The sequence below is a fragment of the Pelophylax lessonae genome, assembly GCF_965119305.1.
Source record: "Pelophylax lessonae genome assembly, chromosome: 4".
Classification (NCBI taxonomy): domain Eukaryota; kingdom Metazoa; phylum Chordata; class Amphibia; order Anura; family Ranidae; genus Pelophylax; species Pelophylax lessonae.
The window spans coordinates 140,261,032-140,282,585 of NC_138771.1; the positions used below are offsets into that span (position 1 = coordinate 140,261,032).

The following is a 21,554-nucleotide window of genomic DNA, read 5'->3' on the forward strand; positions in this document are numbered from 1 at the left end:
TGTGATTTTGTGTCTGGGGGGTCTAAAAGGTGTACCTGTGAAGTTTCAGCTCCGTAGCATGTCCAGAACCAGAAAAAAAAAGGATTGTTTGTATTAGAAAACTTTCAGCACAGGAATATGGCTTCTCTGCTGTAACACCTTGCCGGTTTCAAAGCAGGCATTTTTTTGGGTTCTTTGCAGTCAGGAAAAACATCTGAACTTGTGTATAGTGGTACTGTGCACAAGTTCAGATGTTTTGCCTGCCTCCAAAACCCCCCAAAAAATGCCAGCAAAAACACACCTGGGCATTTTTTTTTTTTTTTTTGACGCTAGTGTTTTTTTTGGCATTTTTTTGGGTTCTTTTGAGGCAGGCAAAACATCTGAACTTGTGTATAGTGGTATATATACACACATACATATATTTATATACACACCTAGACATATATATAGGTGTGATAGTAGCAGAAATATATTACTGTAAATGATTTCATTAGCACAAGCATTTATTTCTGCTACTATCACACCTATATATGTCTAGGTGTGTATATAAATATATGGATGTGTGTAAATACACCACTATACACAAGTTCAGATGTTTTGCCTGCCTCCAAAACCCCCCTCAAACATGTCCTCAAAAAAGCACTGGCAGTGGCAGCCCCTGCAGCATAAAAAATGCTTGGCTGGTGAGAAACCATATAGGTGTGCCGAAGCAATTCAGAGAAATGATCATTTCTCTATAGCGGTCACCCTGCTATGGAAGGGTTTTGTCACCCTGCCATAGCAGTCACTGCCAGTTAACCCTACACTACACTATGGTCCCCTTACACATAACACTTTCCCTACAGAAACTGAATTTTTGAAGCTAACTTAAGTGTAAAGGAGCACTCTAACTACACTAGATATCCCTTTCCTCACACTAAAAATAGCTAAATGACACTTTTAAAGTAAAATTAACTGCTTCCACTCTCTTCCATGTCCAGTATAACAATGCTAGGAATATGGCGGGGGCGATCTTATATACTGGGGGGCGTATTCACTAATGATTGGTCTAGGGACCCCCTAGTCACTCCAATCACATTCCTAGCATTCTCCTGCCCCCTCAATTGGCTTTTGCTAATGGTTCTGGTCCAATCACGGGCTTTTAAAGCCCATTTCCTGAAGCATTTCATTTTGGGCGGTTCTGGTTGCCGAATTCCGAACTTTTTGGGCAAAAAGTTCTAAATTCGGCCGAACCTCGAACACCCAATGTTCGGGCCGAACCGATGGTCGACCCGAACCGTTCGATCATCCCTAAATGGGATACATTTTAACACAAGTACATGGATCAACAGACACATATCAGGAATATGAAATGTTGGGGTAACGTATTCTTTAGTGACATTGTATCTTTGTCCTTGCTATTTAAGCTGCAACAATCTGCATTTCTTTTACAGGATCTCTCTCTTGGTTTAACTAAAGACCTGAATTGTGTGAACTGCCACAGCAAACTCAGCATTTCTACTGAAGCTGTCAGATTCCAAAAGGTTCAGCGGTACCCAAATAAAGCCATTGGTATGTTCTTCTCTTACAGTACATCTGTCATGAGAGAAGTATGGGAGCTCTTATTGCTGCTCTCCCACTAAAAATGCTTATGGCCTGCCTGTGTCTGGCTTCAATACTTAAGTCAAAGATTCATTGCAAGCATGCTGTTAATGCGTATGCAAAACTATACTTGGTCCAGGTCAGTGACTCAGAAATCATTGAAGCCAAAGCATCAGAATGACAACCAGTGAAATAAGATTCAGATTCTCACGTGGAGAGGTCAGCAATGGCAGTCCACATATTTATCTTATTTAAAATCCGAGGATTTTTTTTGAGGCCCTACAGATTTACAATACACAAATAAAACATTCTCTTCCCCCCCTCCCCCACCACTGGTGGTGAGGGGGGGGGGGCGGCTTTGAGAGCCCTGTAATGTGATTGAGCAGCTCTAGAGCCGCTTAATCACTTTTATCAGAAAGCCCTTCACCAGCTCATAAAGCTGGTATCAAGATCACAGCTGCAGCAGCAACTGTGAGCTTGATTTACCAACTTGTTTACCTTGATGTTTATAAATGTACATGATTAGGCAAAACTTTTCCTTAACATAAAATAATTGAGCAGGAAGTTTTTTCAAGTCTCTTCTGCAATTAGGGATTCTTACCTCCTTGCAAACTCTGTACCCTGAGCACATGCAGGCTAACAAACCAGGTTCTGGGATAAATAACTAACATGTACCTGAGAGAGGGTTATGTCATCTTGGCTTTGACAATCAAGATAACTGAAGATCTGATGAGAAGGTGTTGGTCAGAAAGCTTGCAGACGTCACATTGCTGGAGTGGAGGGAGTGGAGTTTCCCTTAAAGTAATAACTTGATTTGTTTTAACAATATATTATTATTATACAGGAGTTCTATAGCGCTAACAGTTTACGCATCGCTTTACAATGTAGAAGGGAAGGACAGTACAATTACAATACAGTTCAGTACAGAAGGAATAGGAGGGCCCTGTCCATGGAGCTTACAATCTAAAGGGAGGGGGAGGTGGTACAATATGTAATAGCTGCCTGGGATGATCTGATGGAAGTGGCTCATGTACAGTTCTTGGGTGGAGGTGGAGTAGGCTTCCCTGAATAAGTGAGTTTTTCAGGGATTGCCTAAAGGCGGAAAGGGAAGGGGCTGACCGGACATACTGGGGCAAGGAGTTCCAGAGGATGGAAGAGGCTCTGGAAAAGTCCTGGAAGCGGCATGGGAGGAGGTAACAAGGGAGATGGAGAGCAGGAGGTCCTGGGAGGACCGGAGAAGACGATTTGGGCAATATTTGCAGATGAGGTTAGTGATGTAACTGGGGCGATGTGGATGGCCTTGTATGTTGTGGTTAGTATTTTGAATTTTATACAGCAGGGTAGGGGAAGCTAGTGAACGGATTGACAAAGAGGAGCAGTAGTCACAGATCGGTTGGTAAGGTGTATATCAAGCCTGAAGGTGGAACCTAAATAATACCAGAACATCTTATTTATTCAGATATCTTGTCCCCATTTGGCATATTCAGAAAACGTGCAGAGATCAGTAAATAAGTGAAAAGTTTAGTAACCCATAGTAGTGCAGATTTACTTTACTTTAATCACTTTTGAAAAAAAATGTATTGGTCGCTATAGCCTACTGTTTTTTGGATAAAGCAATTGTTATTTATTTACTTACTGCATACTTACCTGCTCAACACTGTAGTAGACATGTCAAACTGAAATGGAACTCCTTTCCAAATGTTGTATCCTCTATAAGGTGCTGCACTTATTTAGAGAGAATATGTAATTTCTTTGCACTACACATCCATATCTGATCACTTTATTGTAAATAATATTGACAGTTTATGTTAAGGGTTTAAAGCTTTGTGTATATAGTTCATAAATATATATGTAGACTTGCCAATCATATTTTCACAATAATATATATATGCAATTCACGCTTCCTGCTAAGATAAGCTGAACTGTGTGTGTGCTGTGCTTTTATCTTAGGACAGCTCAGTCAGTGTTTTTAGACAAATAATACAAACTTTTTCTATGGCCTATGACTTAGTGAATTCTATCTCTGTTTTATCTGCAAGCTAGCATAAAGAATCTCATCTTTATATGATATCCAGTTATGAAAATGTGTAAGGCTCCGTTCACATGTATGCGTTTTTCTGCTCTAGGATCAGCTCTCAAAACGCCCAACAAGACAAATCCTATTCATTTCAATGGCCCCTATGCACATCTGAGCGTTTTGACGCTGTGATCAAAACGCCCAATGCTCAAAAAAGTACATGAGCTTCTTTTTGGGCAAATAAAGATGTGGTATAAAATTAGTTAATTTGTAAAGTTTAAAAAAAGGCAATTTATTGTTAAATATCTGTATGCAGTGGTAAATATAAATAACCAACTACAGTATATGGTTATGGAGCAAAATCTCTAATCCACTGAGAATAACAGATAGAAGAGATATACTGTATATACTATTAGAGGTTAAATCTGGTAAATGTCATCAGACTCAGAGATCGCATTTTTTATTTTAAAGAAGAAAAATAAATTAAAGACTGTTTTGCAGATTTTCAGACAGATCTGTAATATGTTCTGTATGACAGACTCCCTTGTCATAGGCAAGTGGCTTGATAAAAGCTACCTGCGCCTGCTGTCACTTATGCTGGCCATACAAAAACAATATTTTATAGTGTAATGATTCTCGCGCTATCACAGTTGAGTATCCCCATATATATCTCAGATGCTGCAGGTACTAGACTGTTACCTAAACAGTAATTATGGCGAATGTAAAAGGATAAAGAGTTACTGCGCTCCTAGATATTATTAAACCAACTTTTCTACAGGGGTATCATATAAGCACATAAATATGTATAAAATGGATCTCAAAATAAGGCCACTAATAAATTGAATAGTGGGCACACAAATATTCCGTACACTCCCAATAGAATCGCATCCGCTTCAATATTCAATACTAATCGTGCTGTGATTATTTAAATTGCATTGAGTGCAAACACATAAATAGGTGTAACCTATTATTTAGTAGCAGCAGCAGCAGCATGCTTTATTTTGTATCACCTGTCATAATGGGGTTAAAAAAACTAAAATTTGCCCTTTTATAGCATAAAAAGAGCAGATAATCGCTACTATAAAGTTTATTTATTTATAAAGTTACTTTATAAAGTAATAATATATATTTCTTGTATTTCTTGTATCATATATATATATATATATATATATATATATATATATATATATATATATATATATATATATATATAATAAATACACCCAGAAGTAGGATATATGGGCATTTTTAAATACACACTGAAGTAGGATATATGGGCATTTAAACTAGGAGGCAGGCATGAAGCTTTTTGAAGGGTGGAAGGGCGATATTAATCTTTTATATTAAAGTAGTACTAAAAGCTGAGACTTTTTTTTTTTTTTTTTTTCATGGATATAATCAATTTAAAATACGATACAATGAACAATATTTGTAAAAGTTTACTTTAAAAGTAATTGTAATGCCTCATATTACCTCCAGTCTATCAGCCTCCGCCTTCTATGGGTTCAGATGCTGATCTTCCCTGCACAGAGTCTTTAAAGTGATTGTTGTTTAACCACATCCCGCCCGCCCTATAGGCGATTGATGGCGGGAATGTGGTTGAATTATCCCGACCGGACGTCATATGACGTCGGCAGGATTATGCGCTCTGCGCGCCCCCGGGGGGCGCGCAGAGCGGCGATCGGTGATGCGAGGTGTCAGTCTGACTCCCCGCATCTCCGATCTCGGTAAAGAGCCTACTGACGTAGGCTCTTTACCATGTGACCAGTCGTGTCCAATCATTAAACAGGAACAGCCGTTGATCGTCTTTCCTCAGTACGTGCCTGACAGGCACGAGTAAAGGAGCGCCGATCGGCGGCTCTCCTGACAGGGGGGGGGGGGGGGGTCGGCACTGGTAATCAGATCATTGATTACCAGTGCAGACCCTCGGGGGGGGGGGGGGAGTGCCACTAGAACCACCAGGGATGCCCACCCATGACCCCAGGGATGCCCACTATGGCCACCAGGGATGGAAATCAGGGCTCAGGCTGCCCGCCAGTGCCCTCCACATCAGTGCTGCCCACCAGTGCCCTCCCCATCAGTGCTGCCCACCAGTGCCTATCATTGCCATCTATCAGTGCCGCCCACCAGTGCCCATTATTGCCCACCAGTGCCGCCTATCAGTGCCGCCTATCAGTGCCCATCAGTGCCGCCTATCAGTGCCCATCAGTGCCGCCTATCAGTGCCCACCAATGCTGCATATCAGTGCTACCTATCAGTGCCACATATCAGTGCCGCCTATCAGTGCCACCCCATCAGTGCCTGTTAGTGCAACCTCATCAGTGCAGGAAAAAACTTATTTATTTACAAAATTGTATAACCTAAACAAAAAAACTTTTTTTTTTTTCAAATTTTTCGGTCTTTTTTTTATTTGTTTAGCAAAAAAGAAAAAACCTTGCGGTGATCAAATACCACCAAAAGAAAGCTCTATTTGTGGGGGGAAAATGACATAAATTTGGTTTCGGTACAGTGTTGCATGACCGCGCAATTGTCATTCAAAATGCAACAGTGCTAAAAGCTGAAAGTGCCCTGTATTGAAGTGGTTAAAATATAAAAAAAAAAAAAATGTCATACTTACCTGCTCTGTAATGGTTTTGCATAGAGCAGCCCTGATTCTCCTCTTCTGGGCTCCCCCACTGACGCTTCCGGCTCCTCCTGCCTTCAGAGTGCCCCAATAGCAAGCTGCAAAGTATAGTATAGAGTGCCCCTATAGCAAGGTAAAAAAAAACTTCTACCTTTACAACCATTCATTTCCTGCCCAGGACTTCATGTCCCATGAGTCATTGCTCTTCACACACTCACAAGTTCTCGGGCACTTACTGACATGTATGGATGGTGTACTGAGTTGTATGTATGCTGCACTGTGTCTTTTGACGTGTATGGGTGGTGTACTCTCAACTATTTTCATAATTGATTAGTTGTCGATTAATCGATTCGTTTTTCTGGCCCTAGTTGTGCCATACTCTCCATTTTCGGATGATGGATTGAAAAGTACTCTGTGAGATGTTCAAAGCTTAAAATATTTTTTTATAACCTAACCCTGCTTTAAACTTCTCCAGAACTTTATCCCTGACCTGTCTGGTGTGTTCCTTGGCCTTTATGATGATGTTTGTTTACTAAGGTTCTCTAACAAACCTCTGAGAGCCGGTTCACACTGAGGCGATCCGACTTGCCGGGGCGACCTGTGAAGTCGCGGTGCACAGCGCGCACCGCGACCTCGGAGCGACATGCACGGACTTCATATCATTGAAGTCAATGCAGGTCGCCCCAAAGTAGTACAGGACCCTTTTTCTAAGTCGGAGAGACTTGTGTCGCTCCTATTAGAACGGGTCCTGTGCTAATCTATGGCAGGCGACCCACGTGTCGCCTGCCCAGTGTGAACCGGCTCTGAGGGCTTCACAGAACAGCTGTATTTATATTGAGATTAAATTGTACACAAGTGGACTTTATTTACTAATTAGGTGACTTCTGAAGGCAATTGATTCCACTAGATTGTAGTTAGGGGTATCAAAGTAAAGGGAGCTGAATACAAATGCACACCACACTTTTCAGATCTTTATTTGTAAAACATTTGGAAAATGATTTATCATTTTCCTTCCACTTCACAATTATGTGCCACTTTGTGTTGGTCTATCATATAAAATTCCAATAAAATACATTTACGTTTTTGGTTGTAACATGACAAAATGTGGAAAATTCTAAGGAGCACGAATACTTTTTCAAGGCACTGTATATTTGATTCAGTAAAACAATGTTGTGTGTGTATATACGTGTGTGTATGTATGTATGTATATGTACAGTGCCTTGCGAAAGTATTCGGCCCCCTTGAACTTTGCGACCTTTTGCCACATTTCAGGCTTCAAACATAAAGATATAAAACTGTAATTTTTTTGTGAAGAATCAACAACAAGTGGGACACGATCATGAAGTGGAACGAAATTTATTGGATATTTCAAAATTTGTTAACAAATAAAAAAACTGAAAAATTGGGTGTGCAAAATTATTCAGCCCCTTTTACTTTCAGTGCAGCAAACTCTCTCCAGAAGTTCAGTGAGGATCTCTGAATGATCCAATGTTGACCTAAATGACTAATGATGATAAATAGAATCCACCTGTGTGTAATCAAGTCTCAGTATAAATGCATCTGCACTGTGATGGTCTCAGAAGTCAGTTTAAAGCACAGAGAGCATCATGAAGAACAAGGAACACACCAGGCAGGTCCGAGATACTGTTGTGGAGAAGTTTAAAGCCGGATTTGGATGCAAAAAGATATATTATTATTATTATTAAGAAATATTAATGTTAGATCATTTGCACACAGACTGTGCAGCACTTTGTTTATATAGACTTCCATAGAAATGTTACAGTAATGATAGTGTATCCAACAGCATGTGCTGTAGTGTACCCTTAAAGTCAAAGGATAATACATAACTTTGGTATTTAACCACTTAAGGACCGCCCGCCGCAGATATACTGCGCCAGGCAGCCCCTCCAGCGCAAACCGTCATAGGTATACGCCGGCGCGCTCCCGTCCCCACTCGGCAGCGGGGACTCCGATGCACGGGGCAGGCAGCTCCGAATGCCGCCTGACACCGCGATCGTTCCCCGCTGAGAGAGAAGAATGGTCAGCTGTTGTAAACACAGCTGACCGTTCTTCTCTCTGGAATGATCACAGAGTGCCTGTGATCCTTCTGTGTAGGATCACAGGTCTCTGTGATAATTTCACAAGCCCCGCCCCCATACAGTTAGACTCTCTCCCCTAGGCTCACATTTAACCCCTTGATCACCCACAGCGTTAACCGCTTCCCTGCCAGTGTAATTATTACAGTAAAAGTGCATATTTTTAACACCGATTACTGTAGTAATGTCACTGGTCCCCCCCAAAAGTGTCAAAAATGTCAGTTAGGGGTCCGATCTGTCTGCCGCATTGTCGCAGTCCCACTAAAAATTGCACATCGCCGCCATTACTAGTAAAAAAAAAAAAACAATAAAAATGACATAAATCTTTCCCATAGTTGGTAGACGCGATAACTTTTGCGCAAACCAATCAAAATACGCTTATTGCGATTTTTTTTTTTTTTTGGTTTTATAGTGCAGAAAATAAAAATCGCAGAGGTGATCAAACACCACCAAAAGAAAGCTTTTTTTTTTATTTAGGTACAGCGTCGCAGGACCGCGCAATTGTCCATTAAAGCTGGTCATTAAGGGGGCAAATCCTTCCGGTCCAGAAGTGGTTAAACTATCAGTTATAAAGTACTAAAAATCTTTTCATGTTTATTGGTTGTTTGTATTATTTAACTATAAATTACATGTAGTCTTACTGAGCTGTACATTAGTGTTGGCTGTATGGGCCCCTAAGAAGTAAGTGGGGTGTGTGCCGCTATAAAATTTCCATTCTATTTTGAAATGTCTTTGTTTGAAGATGTTTTGTATCCGCACAAAAGCAATTATGTAATTTTTAACATAGTAAGAGTAGACTTTTTCACAAACAATACTATCACTATCATTGCAGGTAATAAGGATCAGTATGGTTATGGTAGGAAGAAACTAAGAGATCCAGCAATACAATCGGGGAAACCTCTTCCAGATCATGGAACCTGTAAACATTTCAGGAAGAGCTGCCGATGGCTCAGGTGAGACTTGAAGAGACTTGGAGTTGTCTGGGAAGATGTAACAGCATGAAGAAAAGTGATGTACATATTGACTGTAGTACAGTAGAGGAGATGTAGTTACCTATACTCCAGAACATTGTTCTTCTTTCAATGTAGCCAAATACTGTACCTAAATGGTAAAACAGATTTTATAAAATGATCATAGGGGAATAAAAGGCTACTATTGCTCAACCCCATAAAATACAGTACAAGTTGCTTGGCTGCAATGCTGACCCTTTAAGGCTTTAATACATTTAAAGTCTCTGGCCAGGAACACATATACACACACACAAATCCTTAGAGTTGGAGAAAAGTCAGAAGTTGGTATCTGCATGCTTGTTCTGAAACAGTAACTCCAAAGTTTGCAGCAGGAGGGTATGAGCAGGTCAGCTAAATGAAGGTCAGCAATGGTTTCCATGTTTCGGTTATTTTAGCTTTCTGTTAAAGGAAACTGGTTGCGAGAAAGAAGGAGTCTGCCACTCTTGACCTTTTGTAAACATGCCAGTCCCTTGGTTGTCGTAATGACCTAGTGTTGTTGCCTTCTAAGCCGCTGATCTGGAACTGGTTTACAGGAGACTTTTCTGACTTCTGTACTTATTCCAGGTCAATGACTTCAAAAGTATTGAAAGCAGAGACAGCAAAGCAAATATCATTTTTGAAAGCAGTACCAAAGTCTTCATATTTCCCTTGGTACAGGTTTCCTTCATAACTTTGCAAATCTGATTGTACAAATTTGTGTTTATTAATTCACATGCAAAAAAAAAAAAAAAAAAAATCAATCAATTGGCTTTGCCCTGATATATTACCAATATGTAAGTGAACATAACCTAAGGAGTAGTGTAGCTTTCTGGTGCAGTCTTTATTGTGTTTCACAGAGCAGTGGCTAGGGGGAATGCCCTTAGTTTTCACTGTGTTTTGCTATTTATTTAGAAATGCTTTATGCAGCTCAAGTGAAATCAGGAATCTTCTCGGTAGCAGTTCTGATCCCTCTGGTTTTCATTTATAATGGCAGGTTTCCGTGCTGTGGGAAAGCCTATCCATGTGATGGATGTCATGATGAAGCTGAAGACCATTTAATGGAGCTAGCAACTCGCATGATATGTGGTTTTTGTGCTAAAGAGCAGGTGAGATGATTTCTTTCAGTGGTTACTGATAATGTGCACATACAAGTTTCATCCAGCAGATGGGAGCCAAGCTATTTATTTTGCAAAGTGCGAGTCTCTGTAATGTTTGTGCGTAGCCCGATTGCTTGACTAACATCTGAAATTTGGAAACGCATACAGTGGGGGAAATAAGTATTTGATCCCCTGCAGATTTTGCAAGTTTGCCCGCTTACAAAGAAATGAAGGGTCTATAATTTTTATAATTGTATTTTAAATGATAGAGACAGATTGGCAACCAAAAATCCAGAAAAAAAACACAAACAAATGCTATAAATTAAGTTGCTGTTCAATGAGTAAAATAAGTATTTGATCCCGAAGCAAAACATGACTTAGCACTTGGTGGAGAAACCTTTGTTGGCCAGCACAGAGGTAGCACTTGGAAGCTAGAGATGTTAGAAAAAAATTATCCCAATCACGCAGTGCCGGCCACATCGTCTGTGTGAACAAGACCTATATGACCTGTGCAGAATGGGGAAATCTTCAAAATATGACCTGTCCGTTGTGCTTTAGGAAACAGATTGGTAATTACTGGTCTTAATGCAGGTCTAAACAGGACAAAAAGCAAAAAGTGGAAAAAACATTAGAACTTTATCAAAGTGATACCAAGTATTTCAAATTTGGAAATGTCTTAGGAACTAGAACAACCCTAGATGAATCGAAAAGCAGTACAGACATAAAGACATTAATGCTTATAAGAAAATCAGCTGCTTACAGTGGGGGAAATAAATATTTAATCCCCTGCAAATTTTGTAAGTTTGCCCACTTACAAAGAAGTGAATGGTCTATAATTTTTGTGATAGGTGTATTTTAAATGATAGAGACAGAATATCAACCACAAATCCACAAAAAAAACACATAAAACAAATGCTTTTCATTAAAGTGATTGTAAAGTCTTGTCTTATTTTTCTTTTTTAAAGCCAAACATGTTTTCCTTATCTGCTCTGTACAGTTGGTGTTGCACAAAGCAGCCCAGATCCTTCTCTTTTCGAATCCTCTTCTAGGCTCCTGGCCCCTCCCTCCTGTTGAGTGCTACCAAAACAATTGGCTTGCTATGGGGGCACCAGAGCCATTCAGACACAGAGCTGCAACCTAGCCCTGACCCCTCTATCTCCTGATTAGCTGAATGATTTTGACTGACAACAGTGGGAGCCAATCGCACCGCGCTGCTGTCTCAGCCAATGAGGAGGAGACTCCCAGGCAGCTTAGACACTCCTGCAATATCGCTGGATAAAGACAGGCTCAAGTGAGTATTAGGGGGGCTGAGGTGGGCTGCTGCACACAGAAGGTTTTTTTTTTTAATCCTAAAGCATAGAATGCATTAAGCTAAAAAACCTTCTGCCTTTACAATCCCTTGATGTTGCAGTTCAGTAAATGTGGAAAAAATATTTGATCCCCAAGCAAAACATGACTTAATACTTGGTGGAGAAACCCTTGTTGGCAAGCACAGAGATAGGATGTTTCTTGTAGTTGGTGGCCAGGATTGCACACATCTCAGGAGGGATTTTGGTCCACACTTCTTTAGAGATCTTCCTTAAATCCTTAAGGTTTCATGGCTGTCGCTTGGCAACTCAAAGTTTCAGCTCCCTCCATAAATGTTCTATATGATTAAGGTCTAGAGACTGGCTAGCCCACTCCATGACCCTAATGTGCTTCTTCTTGAGCCACTCCTTTGTTGCCCTGGCAGTATGTTTTGAGTCATTGTCATGTTGGAAGACCTATCCATGACTCATCTTCAGTGTTCTGGCTGAGGGAAGAAGGTTCTCATCCAATATTTTACAATACATGGCCCCATCCATTGGCCCCTCAATGCGGCAGAGTCGATCTGTACCTTTAGCAGAAAAAGAGCCCCAAAGCATAATGTTTCTACCTCCGTGCTTGACCGTAGGGATGGTGTTCCTAGGGTTTATAGTCAGCATTTTTCTTTTTGTTTATGCAGTATCTCACAAAAGTGTGTACACCCCTCACATTTTTGTGAATATTTTATTATATCTTTTCATGTGACAACGCTGAAGAAATGACACTTTGCTACAATGTAAAGTAGTGAGTGTACAGCTTGTATAACAGTTTACATTTTCTGTCCCCTCAAAATAACTCAACACACAGCCATTATTGTCTAAACCGCTGGCAACAAAAGTGAGTACACCCCTAAGTGAACATGTCCAAATTAAGCCCAAAGTGTCAATATTTTGTGTGGCCACCATTATTTTCCAGCACTGCCTTAACCCTCTTGGGCATGGAGTTCACCAAAGCTTCACAGGTTGCCCCTGCAGTCCTCTTTCAATCCTCCATAACGACATCACGGTGCTGGTGGATATTGGAGACCTTGCGCTCCTCCACTTTCTGTTTGAGGATGCCCCACAGATGCTCAATAGGGTTAAGGTCTAGAGACATGCTTGGCCAGTCCATCACCTTTACCCTCAGCTTCTTTAGTAAGGCAGTGGTCGTCTTGGAGGTGAGTTTGGGGTCGTTATAATGTTGGAATACTGCTCTGTGGCCCAGTCTCCGAAGGGATCGGATCATGCTCTGCTTCAGTATGTCACAGTACATGTTGGCATTTATGGTTCCCTCACTGAACTGTAGCTCCCCAGTCCTGGCAGCACTCATGCAGCCCCAGAGCATGACACTCCCACCACCTTGCTTGTTTTTAAGCAAGACACAATTGTCTTTGTACTCCTCACCTGGTTGCCGCCACACACGCTTGACATCACTTGAACCAAATAAGTTTATCTTGGTCTCATCAGACCACAGGACATGGTTCCAGTAAACCATGTCCTTATTCTGCTTGTCTTCAGCAAACTGTTTGCGGACTTTCTTTAGAAGAGGAACCTGTCCTGTTAAACCGCTGTATGGTCTTGGACACTGTGCTACAGCTCCGTTTCAGGGTCTTGGCAATCCTTCTTATAGCCTAGGCCAGTGATGGTGGACCTTGGCACCCCAGATGTTTTCGAACTACATTTCCCGTGATGCTAATGCACTCTGCAGTGTAGTTAAGCATCAATGGAAAAGTTCCAAAACATCTGGGGTAACAAGGTTCGCCATCACTGGCCATCTTTATGTAGAGTAACAATTTTTCTTCTTCAGATCCTCAGAGAGTTCTTTCCCATGAGGTGCCGTGTTGAACTTCCAGTGACCAGTATGAGAGAGTGAGAGTGATCACACCAAATTTAACACACCTGCTCCCCATTCACACCTGAGACCTTGTAACCCTAACGAATCATATGACAACGTGGAGGGAAAATAGCCAATTGGGCCCAATTTGGACATTTTCACTTAGGGGCGTATTCACTCTTGTTTCCAGCGGTTTAGACATTAATGGCTGTGTGTTGAGTTATTTTAAGGGGGAAAGCAAATTTATACGGTTATACAAGCTGTACACTCACTACTTTACATCGTAGCAATCTTCAGTGTCATTGTGTCATTTCTTCAGTGTTGTTACATGAAAAGATATAATAAAATATTTACAAAAATGTGAGAGGTGTACTCACTTTTGTGAAATACTGTATATTTTATTCCTGTTGGTGCTACAATCATACATGTGATATGTAAAGCAACCTTTGTTGGTTGTTGAAGTGGACAGCACACCCGAGCTGTGTTAACCCGAGAAATACTGATCAATTTTATTCTGTGATTGGCATTAAGCATTCATGTGAATTTCTGCTTTTTCTCTTTCGTTCATCAACAGACACAGGTCTTGACCATTGGGTTATGCTGTCTCCTACAGGAGGTAGGACACTAGGCAGAAAAAACTTCTGGCTACACCCATAAGCAGTCCCAGGGGGTATACCCCCTCTTACTGCTATAGTCACTACGTTTTTTTCTGTCTGATCAGGAGTAAGGACCTAGTTCCTTGCTGGGATCTTTAGTCCTGGCAAAATTTTTTAGATAGAACATTTTTTCCTCCTGGATTTTTCCTGTGAGATCTACTATCAACTGCTGGACTGGGTGACGGGCTGGATAATCTAGATCCAGTAGTCACCCCAGTTTGGCCAGCGAGTGCTCACAGGCCTCAGCTCCGCGCTAGGTCGACCGAGACCTAGCCCCACTGAATAGGGGCTAGCCAAGGTAAATGTCTCGCGAGGTCGCATGCGACCTGGCCTCTGCCTGCGTCACAGCGTTTCTTCTGGCCAACAGCCACCCCATTTGGATGAAGAGGAGGATCTGTCTGGAGTGGTGCCCACTTGGTTCCAGGTATGGTGAGTAGCAGTCCCCCCTCTACCCCTGGAGGGTTTTGGGGTGGATGTGGGCCCCTTCTTGGGAAGGTCTGACCCTCGGGTTCCCCTCCTTCCCGCAGGCACCCCCCCCTTGCCAAGTCCCATATCTTGCCCCCCCCCCCCTTATATATGCTTGGAATGTATTTTTTTTTTTTTTGAGTGGTCTTACCACTTTCCTGGGGTGGGAGCAGGAGGCTAATCGGCGTTGGGGACCAGGGGGGTGCACCCCTGGGACCGGACGATCGATTGTGTTGTAATTGGTGGGGGCTCCTGCCAGGGCCCCCCGTCCTGCATGAATCTGTCCCGAGTCCTGGTCTCCCAATTCTGGGTCCCTGTATGCCTCGTTGTGCCATGCGGGGCCGCCATTTTGTTGTAGCCTATGTATTCCTATACAGAGCGGCCATGTTTGTGTAGTCAGGCGGCCAAAAACATTAGGTGTGGCCAAATCAACTGTTTGGAACATCCTTAAAAAGAAAACGCACTGGTGAGCTCAGCAACACCAAAAGACCCGGAAGACCACGGAAAACAACTGTGGTGGATGACCGTAGAATTCATTCCCTGGTGAAGAAAATACCCTTCACAACAGCTCCCTCTCAGGGAGGATCTGCTGTCCCAAGGACCAATCTTCCATCCTGCTTTACAGTCCCTGGCTTTGATGACTTGGCTGTTTAACACCAGGTGCTAAAGGATAGAGGTTTGTCTGAGTCTGTGAATCCTATGTTGTTAAAAGCTAGGGAATCTACTTCTAGGAAGATCTACCATCGTACGTGGAAGATGTACATTGCGTGGTGTGAGTCTCTTGGGGTTCATCCTCGCTCCTCCCCAGTGGTGGCTCAGATCTTAACCTTTCCTTCAATGAGGGGTTGAACAGAAATTGGCCTTAAGTACCTTTGGCCACACACTCCCTGGTATGTACTTTTATTTGGGGTGTCCGACATTTGGTTCCTCCAGTGCGGGTTCTTTTTCCGCCTTGGGATCTTAATTTACAGAAGCCTCCCTTTGAAAATGTTTGAGAAATTCCTCTGCTTACACTGTCCCAGAAGGTGGCCTTTTTGGTGGCTATCACCTCTGCGCGCAGGATGTCGCAACTGGCGGCGTTATCCTGTCGTTCACCTTATATGGTGATTCACAAGGATAAGGTGGTGCTTTGCACCTGTCTGTCATTCCTTCCTAAGGTGGTCTCTGACTTTCATTTGAATGAAGACATTGTGTTGCCTTCCCTGTGTCCCAGGCCTAAACATCCGAAGGAAATTGCCTTGTATGCCTTGGATGTGATCTGGGCAATTAGGGTGTACCTGGCAGCTACGGAGTCTTTCAGGAAGTTGGACTCTATATTTGTGCTCATGGATGTTTGTCGCTTCCTCTACGACCATTTCCAAATGGATCAGACACAGTGGTTCAGGCCTATTCCATCAGGGGTCAGGTTCCTCTTTTCCCTGTCAAGGCGCACGCTACTAGAGTGCTTGGTGCCTCCTGGGCTTTCCGTCATCAGGCGTCAGTGACACAGGTTTGCAAGGCGACCACCTGGTCATCGGTGCACACTTTTACAAGTTTTATAAAGTGGATGTGTTGGCATCTGCGGAAGCTTCCTTTGGCCGCAAGGTTTTGAAGGCTGCTGTTGAGAGGACCTGATCCTCTTTGAGGTTGTATTGTTTTTTTTTTTTCAGGTGGGCTCCAGTTGTTTTGGTTGAACCCCTGTTGCCAGGTTGGCTACTGTTTAGCCTTGGGAATTTTTTGCTGTTTCTCACGCCTCATGTTTAACACTGCTTTCGGACGTCCCAATGGTCAAGAATGACAGGAGCGGTGTCAGTCAATGAACGAAAGAGAGAATGAGATTTTTGACTTTCCGTAAAATCCATTTCTCTGATGTTCATTGATGGACACAGCACACCACCCCTCTGTGGAGTTTTAATTCTCCTGACACTGCTTGTAACAAAACTGAGTGAGTATAGCAGGAGGAGGGAGTATACCCCCTTGGACTGCCCATGGGTGTAGCCAGAAGTTTTTTCTGCCTAGTGTCCTGTAGGGGGCAGCATAACCCAATGGATAAGAATCATAGCAGCTGCGTCTGTCGATGAACATCAGAAAAAATTGATTTTACGGTAAGTCAAAAAAATCTTATTTTTTTTCAATGTGTCTGTATCTTATTGTATTTATTTTACTGTGGTTTCATTGATTTTTTTTTTTTTCCCATGTAGTCATATAATAATGGAAAGCCCTGCATATCATGTGGGAACATGATGAATAAGAACATCCAATCCGTACACTGGGAGGGTGGCAAAGGTTGCAGAAATAAAATTAAGATGTCTAGGTATGTATTTAGAAAACCACTGTTCAACCCATTCATGACAATCAGGTGACAGTATGTCCTAATCGTACAGTAGAGAGCATAGGCTGGATATTAGTAGACCCTGGTTATAGGATGCTATCTTCATATGATTGGACCTTCCCCATGTAATTTCAAAATAAACTCATCAGTCAACCTCCTCACTGCCTTCTACTACAGTAGCAGCTGTGCATCCAGATTGGTTCGACCTCAGTAAAACCTTTGGAACTGTAGCAGGACTGTATGCTGTGGGAAGGGCCTTTGATGGTTGGTACAGGCACCTGGATCCTGCTTGGGCATTCACCTCGGCATATAGTGCAGAGCATGTAGTTAGCTGCAGGGTGCTATACAGGTCCAGAGCTGTGGTCTATTCCTATGGTTCACTCTGAAGGGTATGCCCACTGTAACGGGTGACTTCTAGACCCATACAGGGACCAGCAACTTGGAAAGGTAGGACAGGTGCATCCCATTACTGTATCCCCTTGTATGTTGCAAGTATTCAACTTAATATTTCCACTACTTGAAGCGCTCTTCCACATACTATTTCATGCACACCCCACAGAAGAATACTTTGGAAAAGACCCGGAGGCAGTGTAGTAGAAGGCTGCGTAAGATTTCTCACCCTTGCCTTAAAATATATGCTCATTTCTGCTTTGTGCAAAGACCTCTGTAAAGAAGCACTTGATTCTCTCAGTCTCACTGGGCCCCTTTGGGTACTAAGACTTGTAAAGCCTAAAAAAGACATTTCCCATTCATAAACAAATGGAATGAGCAATTCATTACGATTGTGTTTTTCCTGAAAAGGTTTTTCTCTTCCGAGAATTGTTGCAAGCTGCGTCCAGTGGAAAGGAATTCACTAAAAAGTGGACTGTTCCATTAGTAGACCCTGCTGTCTCAGTTTAAAAAAAACCATCATACAGTGCCCACAGAAGATGTTCCTTCCTTTAAGGATTTTGCAGACAGAAAGTTTGTGATGCTTTTAAAGGCTCTTTTAACCTATACAGTTCCACCCCTGCAACCAGCAATTGTTGCAATTTTTGTTTGTCAAACCGCAAACTCAAACATTCAACAGGATCCCGTCTTTTCAGGACCAAACTCTGGCAGAAAACTTAACAAACACTGTCTTCTAACAAAGAAAATAATGCAGTGCCTCCATATATAGAATATTACAAACTTAAAGCATGTGCTATTAACACAGCATTAATAATCTGCAAAAAGCATCCTGAATATTCAAAAATGATAATAAAAATAAATCAGTGTAAATAAAGTCCAATGCAAAAGAGTCAAAAATTTGTGATAAATCTCACCGCAAAGAAAGTGTCTTCCACCAGCTAATGAAAGTCCTCTCCGCCACGCGTGAGCAACAGAACTAAAATGCACTCACCAACATTAAATCTGCCAGAGGAAAGCAGCAACATGCATGTTTGTGTCAACAGGATCCTTCACACATGGTCAACCAGCTCCATTCTAGCAATGGGGACACCCCGCAGTACCGCTTCTCACTACTGGTGGCAGTCAGAAGGTTTGCTTGATACTGTCTGGGGAAAAAAGTGCTCACCACATGGAGCCACAAGCAGGGGACCACATATAGTGTAGTATATTTTTATTAAACAGTATAGATTTCACATAAAGGAAAAGGCTTCATCCAAATGGCAGTAAAATGAGTGTCAGGACAAATAAAATAGTACACTTACTTGCAGTGGATCGCTACAGCGCTGAAAGCGGAGAATTGGCCTGGGCAGGCAGGGGGTAAAAGTACCCAGTATTGAAGCAGTTAAGGTTGTGCCTGTTTGTTTGCCTTGTTGTTGCCCACCCTTCTCATTCATTGCCAATGCCTCTGTATCTGTGTACTGTATGCGTATAATTAGGATAAAAGGAATTTTGACTTACCTGTAAATTCTGTATCCTGGGGTACAGTACAAGACACAGGCCGCCCTCCCCAGTAAGGTCTCAGAGTGGGGTAGGGTTTAGGGGTACTCCCAGAAGCTTTGCCAGTATCCGATTACCTGAAGGTAGCAGGTCTATGAATATCCAGTCTATGTCCTGTACCGTATGTGGATTTAAGTCAGGATTCTTTTTTTCTCTACTTTGTAGGTCAGCATTTTCACTTTAAATCTCTGTATTGGGGGAGGGTGGAATTTAAATAATTTTGTAATGTGTTTTTATGTTTGTAAGCTTGTTGGTGTGATACGGGTTTATAATGTACTTGGCTAAAGCTCAGTTGTTTTAATGCTCATATATGAAAAAGCAGAAAAATAAGCTTGCTTCACATTGCCAGACCTGAAGCTTGGTCTATTGTGTAATCTGAAATTCTGTGATCATTCAGGAAGGATAAGCAAAAATATTCTAATAGCAGCAAGACTGTGTCACGGAAAAGCACAATCAAGAAATAACTTCCGCACAACACTGTGTAAATGGTAAGAACTTTTTTGCTGTTAACAGCCTCATCACTTTCAAATTGCTTAGTCTTGTACAGTGCCTTGAAAAAGTATTCATACCCCTTGAAATTTTCCATATTTTGTCATGTTACAACCCAAAACGTTAAATGTATTTTATTGGGATTTTATGTGAAAGACCAACACAAAGTGCCACATAATTATGAAGTGGAAGGAAAATGATAAATGGTTTTCAAAACTTTTTACAAATATGTATCCTCTTTTTTTTGGGTTCTCCACTGGTGCTCCAGGCCCATTCCTCTTGCTGAGTGCCCCCATAGTAAGTAGCTTACTGTGGTGGTACCCGAGTAGGCGCGCTCAGAAGCCGCTGCTTTGCATGTCTGTTCACACACAGAGCTGCGGCTTGGCCCCACCCCCTCTCTCCTCATGGGCTCACTGGCTGTGAACCAATAGCTCCCGCTGCTGCCTCAGCCAATGAGGAATGAGTGTTTCCCAGAGAGCCGACGGTGTCGTGCACATGGCTGGATCGTGATGGAGTTTAGGGAAGTATTTGGGGGGGGACAGAGGGTTTTTTTCATCTTCATGCACAGAATCCATGAAGGTAAAAAGCCTTGAGCCTTTACAACCACTTGAGTACTGCCTAAAATTAAAGCACTTTACCGATTTTCCTAACAAGTTTTGCCATACAAGAGTCTATACTTAGACAAACATTGATCTGTGCAATTTTACATCCTTGAGCAGCAGTTGGATATACTAGTATGTGAATACTGTATTAGGGTGTAAACATGGATAAAATCCTGTTCCGCACCTTTTTAATGTAGGCTAGAAAAAGCTATAGTTTGGATTGTTTATGAAACAATATTATAGATTCTTTTAGGCCCAGGTCATACCTGAATGTTTTGTAGCTTGAAGCTCAAAAACGCTCAACATTCACAATTCTATGGTTTTCAGTTCTGTCTGTAAACACCAGAGCTTAGTGTAGTTTGAACTTTGTATTTTAACCACTTGCCGACTGCTCACAGTATATTTACTGCGGCAGTCAGCCCCTCACAGGCAGAGCGACGTAGTACTACGTCGCTAGCCTGTGAGGGCTCTGGGGCTGGGGAGCGAGCGTGCGCCGCCGGAAGGCACGCTCCCGCGCGGTCACAGACCCCCCCCCCCGCGCGTGTGTCACTCGGCGATCGTTGGTGGAGAGGGAGAAATGCAGGCGGCTGATGTAAACAAGCCGCCTGTCATTCTCCCCGGTGTAGAAACAGTGATTATACGGTTCTACTATGTAGGACCGTTGATCACTGTTCCTACACCTCAAGCCACAGCCAATCACAGTTAGAATCATGCCCCTAGGGACACACACAACCCCTCCCTTTCAAAAAAAAGTTAACCCCTTCACTGCCAGTGTAATTTTACAGTAACAGTGCATATTTATAGCACTGATTACTGTAGTAATGTCACTGGTAACCCCAAATGTGTCAAAAATGTCAGTCAAGGGTCCGATCTGTCCGCCGCAATGTCGCAGTACCGCAAAAAAAATCGCAGATCGCCGCCATTACGCGTTAAAAAAAAAAAAAACAACAAAAATGACAATCTTTCCCTTTGTTAGTAAACGCGATAACTTTTGCGCAAACCAATCAAAATACGCTTTTTGCAATTTTTTTTTTTACCAAACATATGTAGCATAAAACAAATTGGCCGAAAATGTTAAAAAATTTTGATTTTTACATTTTTTTGGGGGGAATTTCATATTAAAAAATGTGAAAAATATTGTTATTTTTGCAAAATTGTCGCTCTTTTTTTGTTTATAGCGCATGATCAAAAAATCGCACAGGTGATCAAATGCCACCAAAAGAAAGCTCTGTTTGTGTGAAAAAAAGGATGTCAAATTCGTTTAGGTACAGCGTCGCACGACCGCGCAATTGTCCGTTAAAGTCACGCAGTGCCGAATTGCAAAATAGGCCCTGGTCGGAATGGGGGTAAAATTTTCCGGGGCTTAAGTGGTTAAAAAAAGTGCTTTTTTTGAGCTACAAGTGTCTTCAATTGTTTTTGGTCCCAGCAGACTTCAAAGGCAGTGCCTTTACAAATGTGTGAAAACGCACATAGCACACGTTTTTTTCATAGTAACTAGCTTTCCATTGGCTAAAAATAATAAAAACGAAATTGCTCAAGCCTCAGAGGCCCATAAATATGCCTGTAC

General features: G+C 42.1%; 1 protein-coding gene across 1 annotated transcript in view; it reads left to right on the top strand.

Annotated features, from left to right (window-relative positions):
* KTI12 (KTI12 chromatin associated homolog) overlaps positions 1-19,360 on the top strand; it is a gene marked incomplete at its 3' end in the record, with an annotated part of 199,452 nt that extends 180,092 nt beyond the window's left edge. Inside the window, exons 18-22 of the mRNA XM_082253511.1 lie at positions 1,413-1,530; positions 9,129-9,249; positions 10,280-10,391; positions 16,840-16,952; positions 19,294-19,360. Of these exons, the coding sequence (XP_082109637.1) occupies positions 1,413-1,530; positions 9,129-9,249; positions 10,280-10,391; positions 16,840-16,952; positions 19,294-19,360 (531 nt within the window). The remainder of the gene's footprint in view (positions 1-1,412; positions 1,531-9,128; positions 9,250-10,279; positions 10,392-16,839; positions 16,953-19,293) is intronic.
* Positions 19,361-21,554: the final 2,194 nt, after the last annotated feature.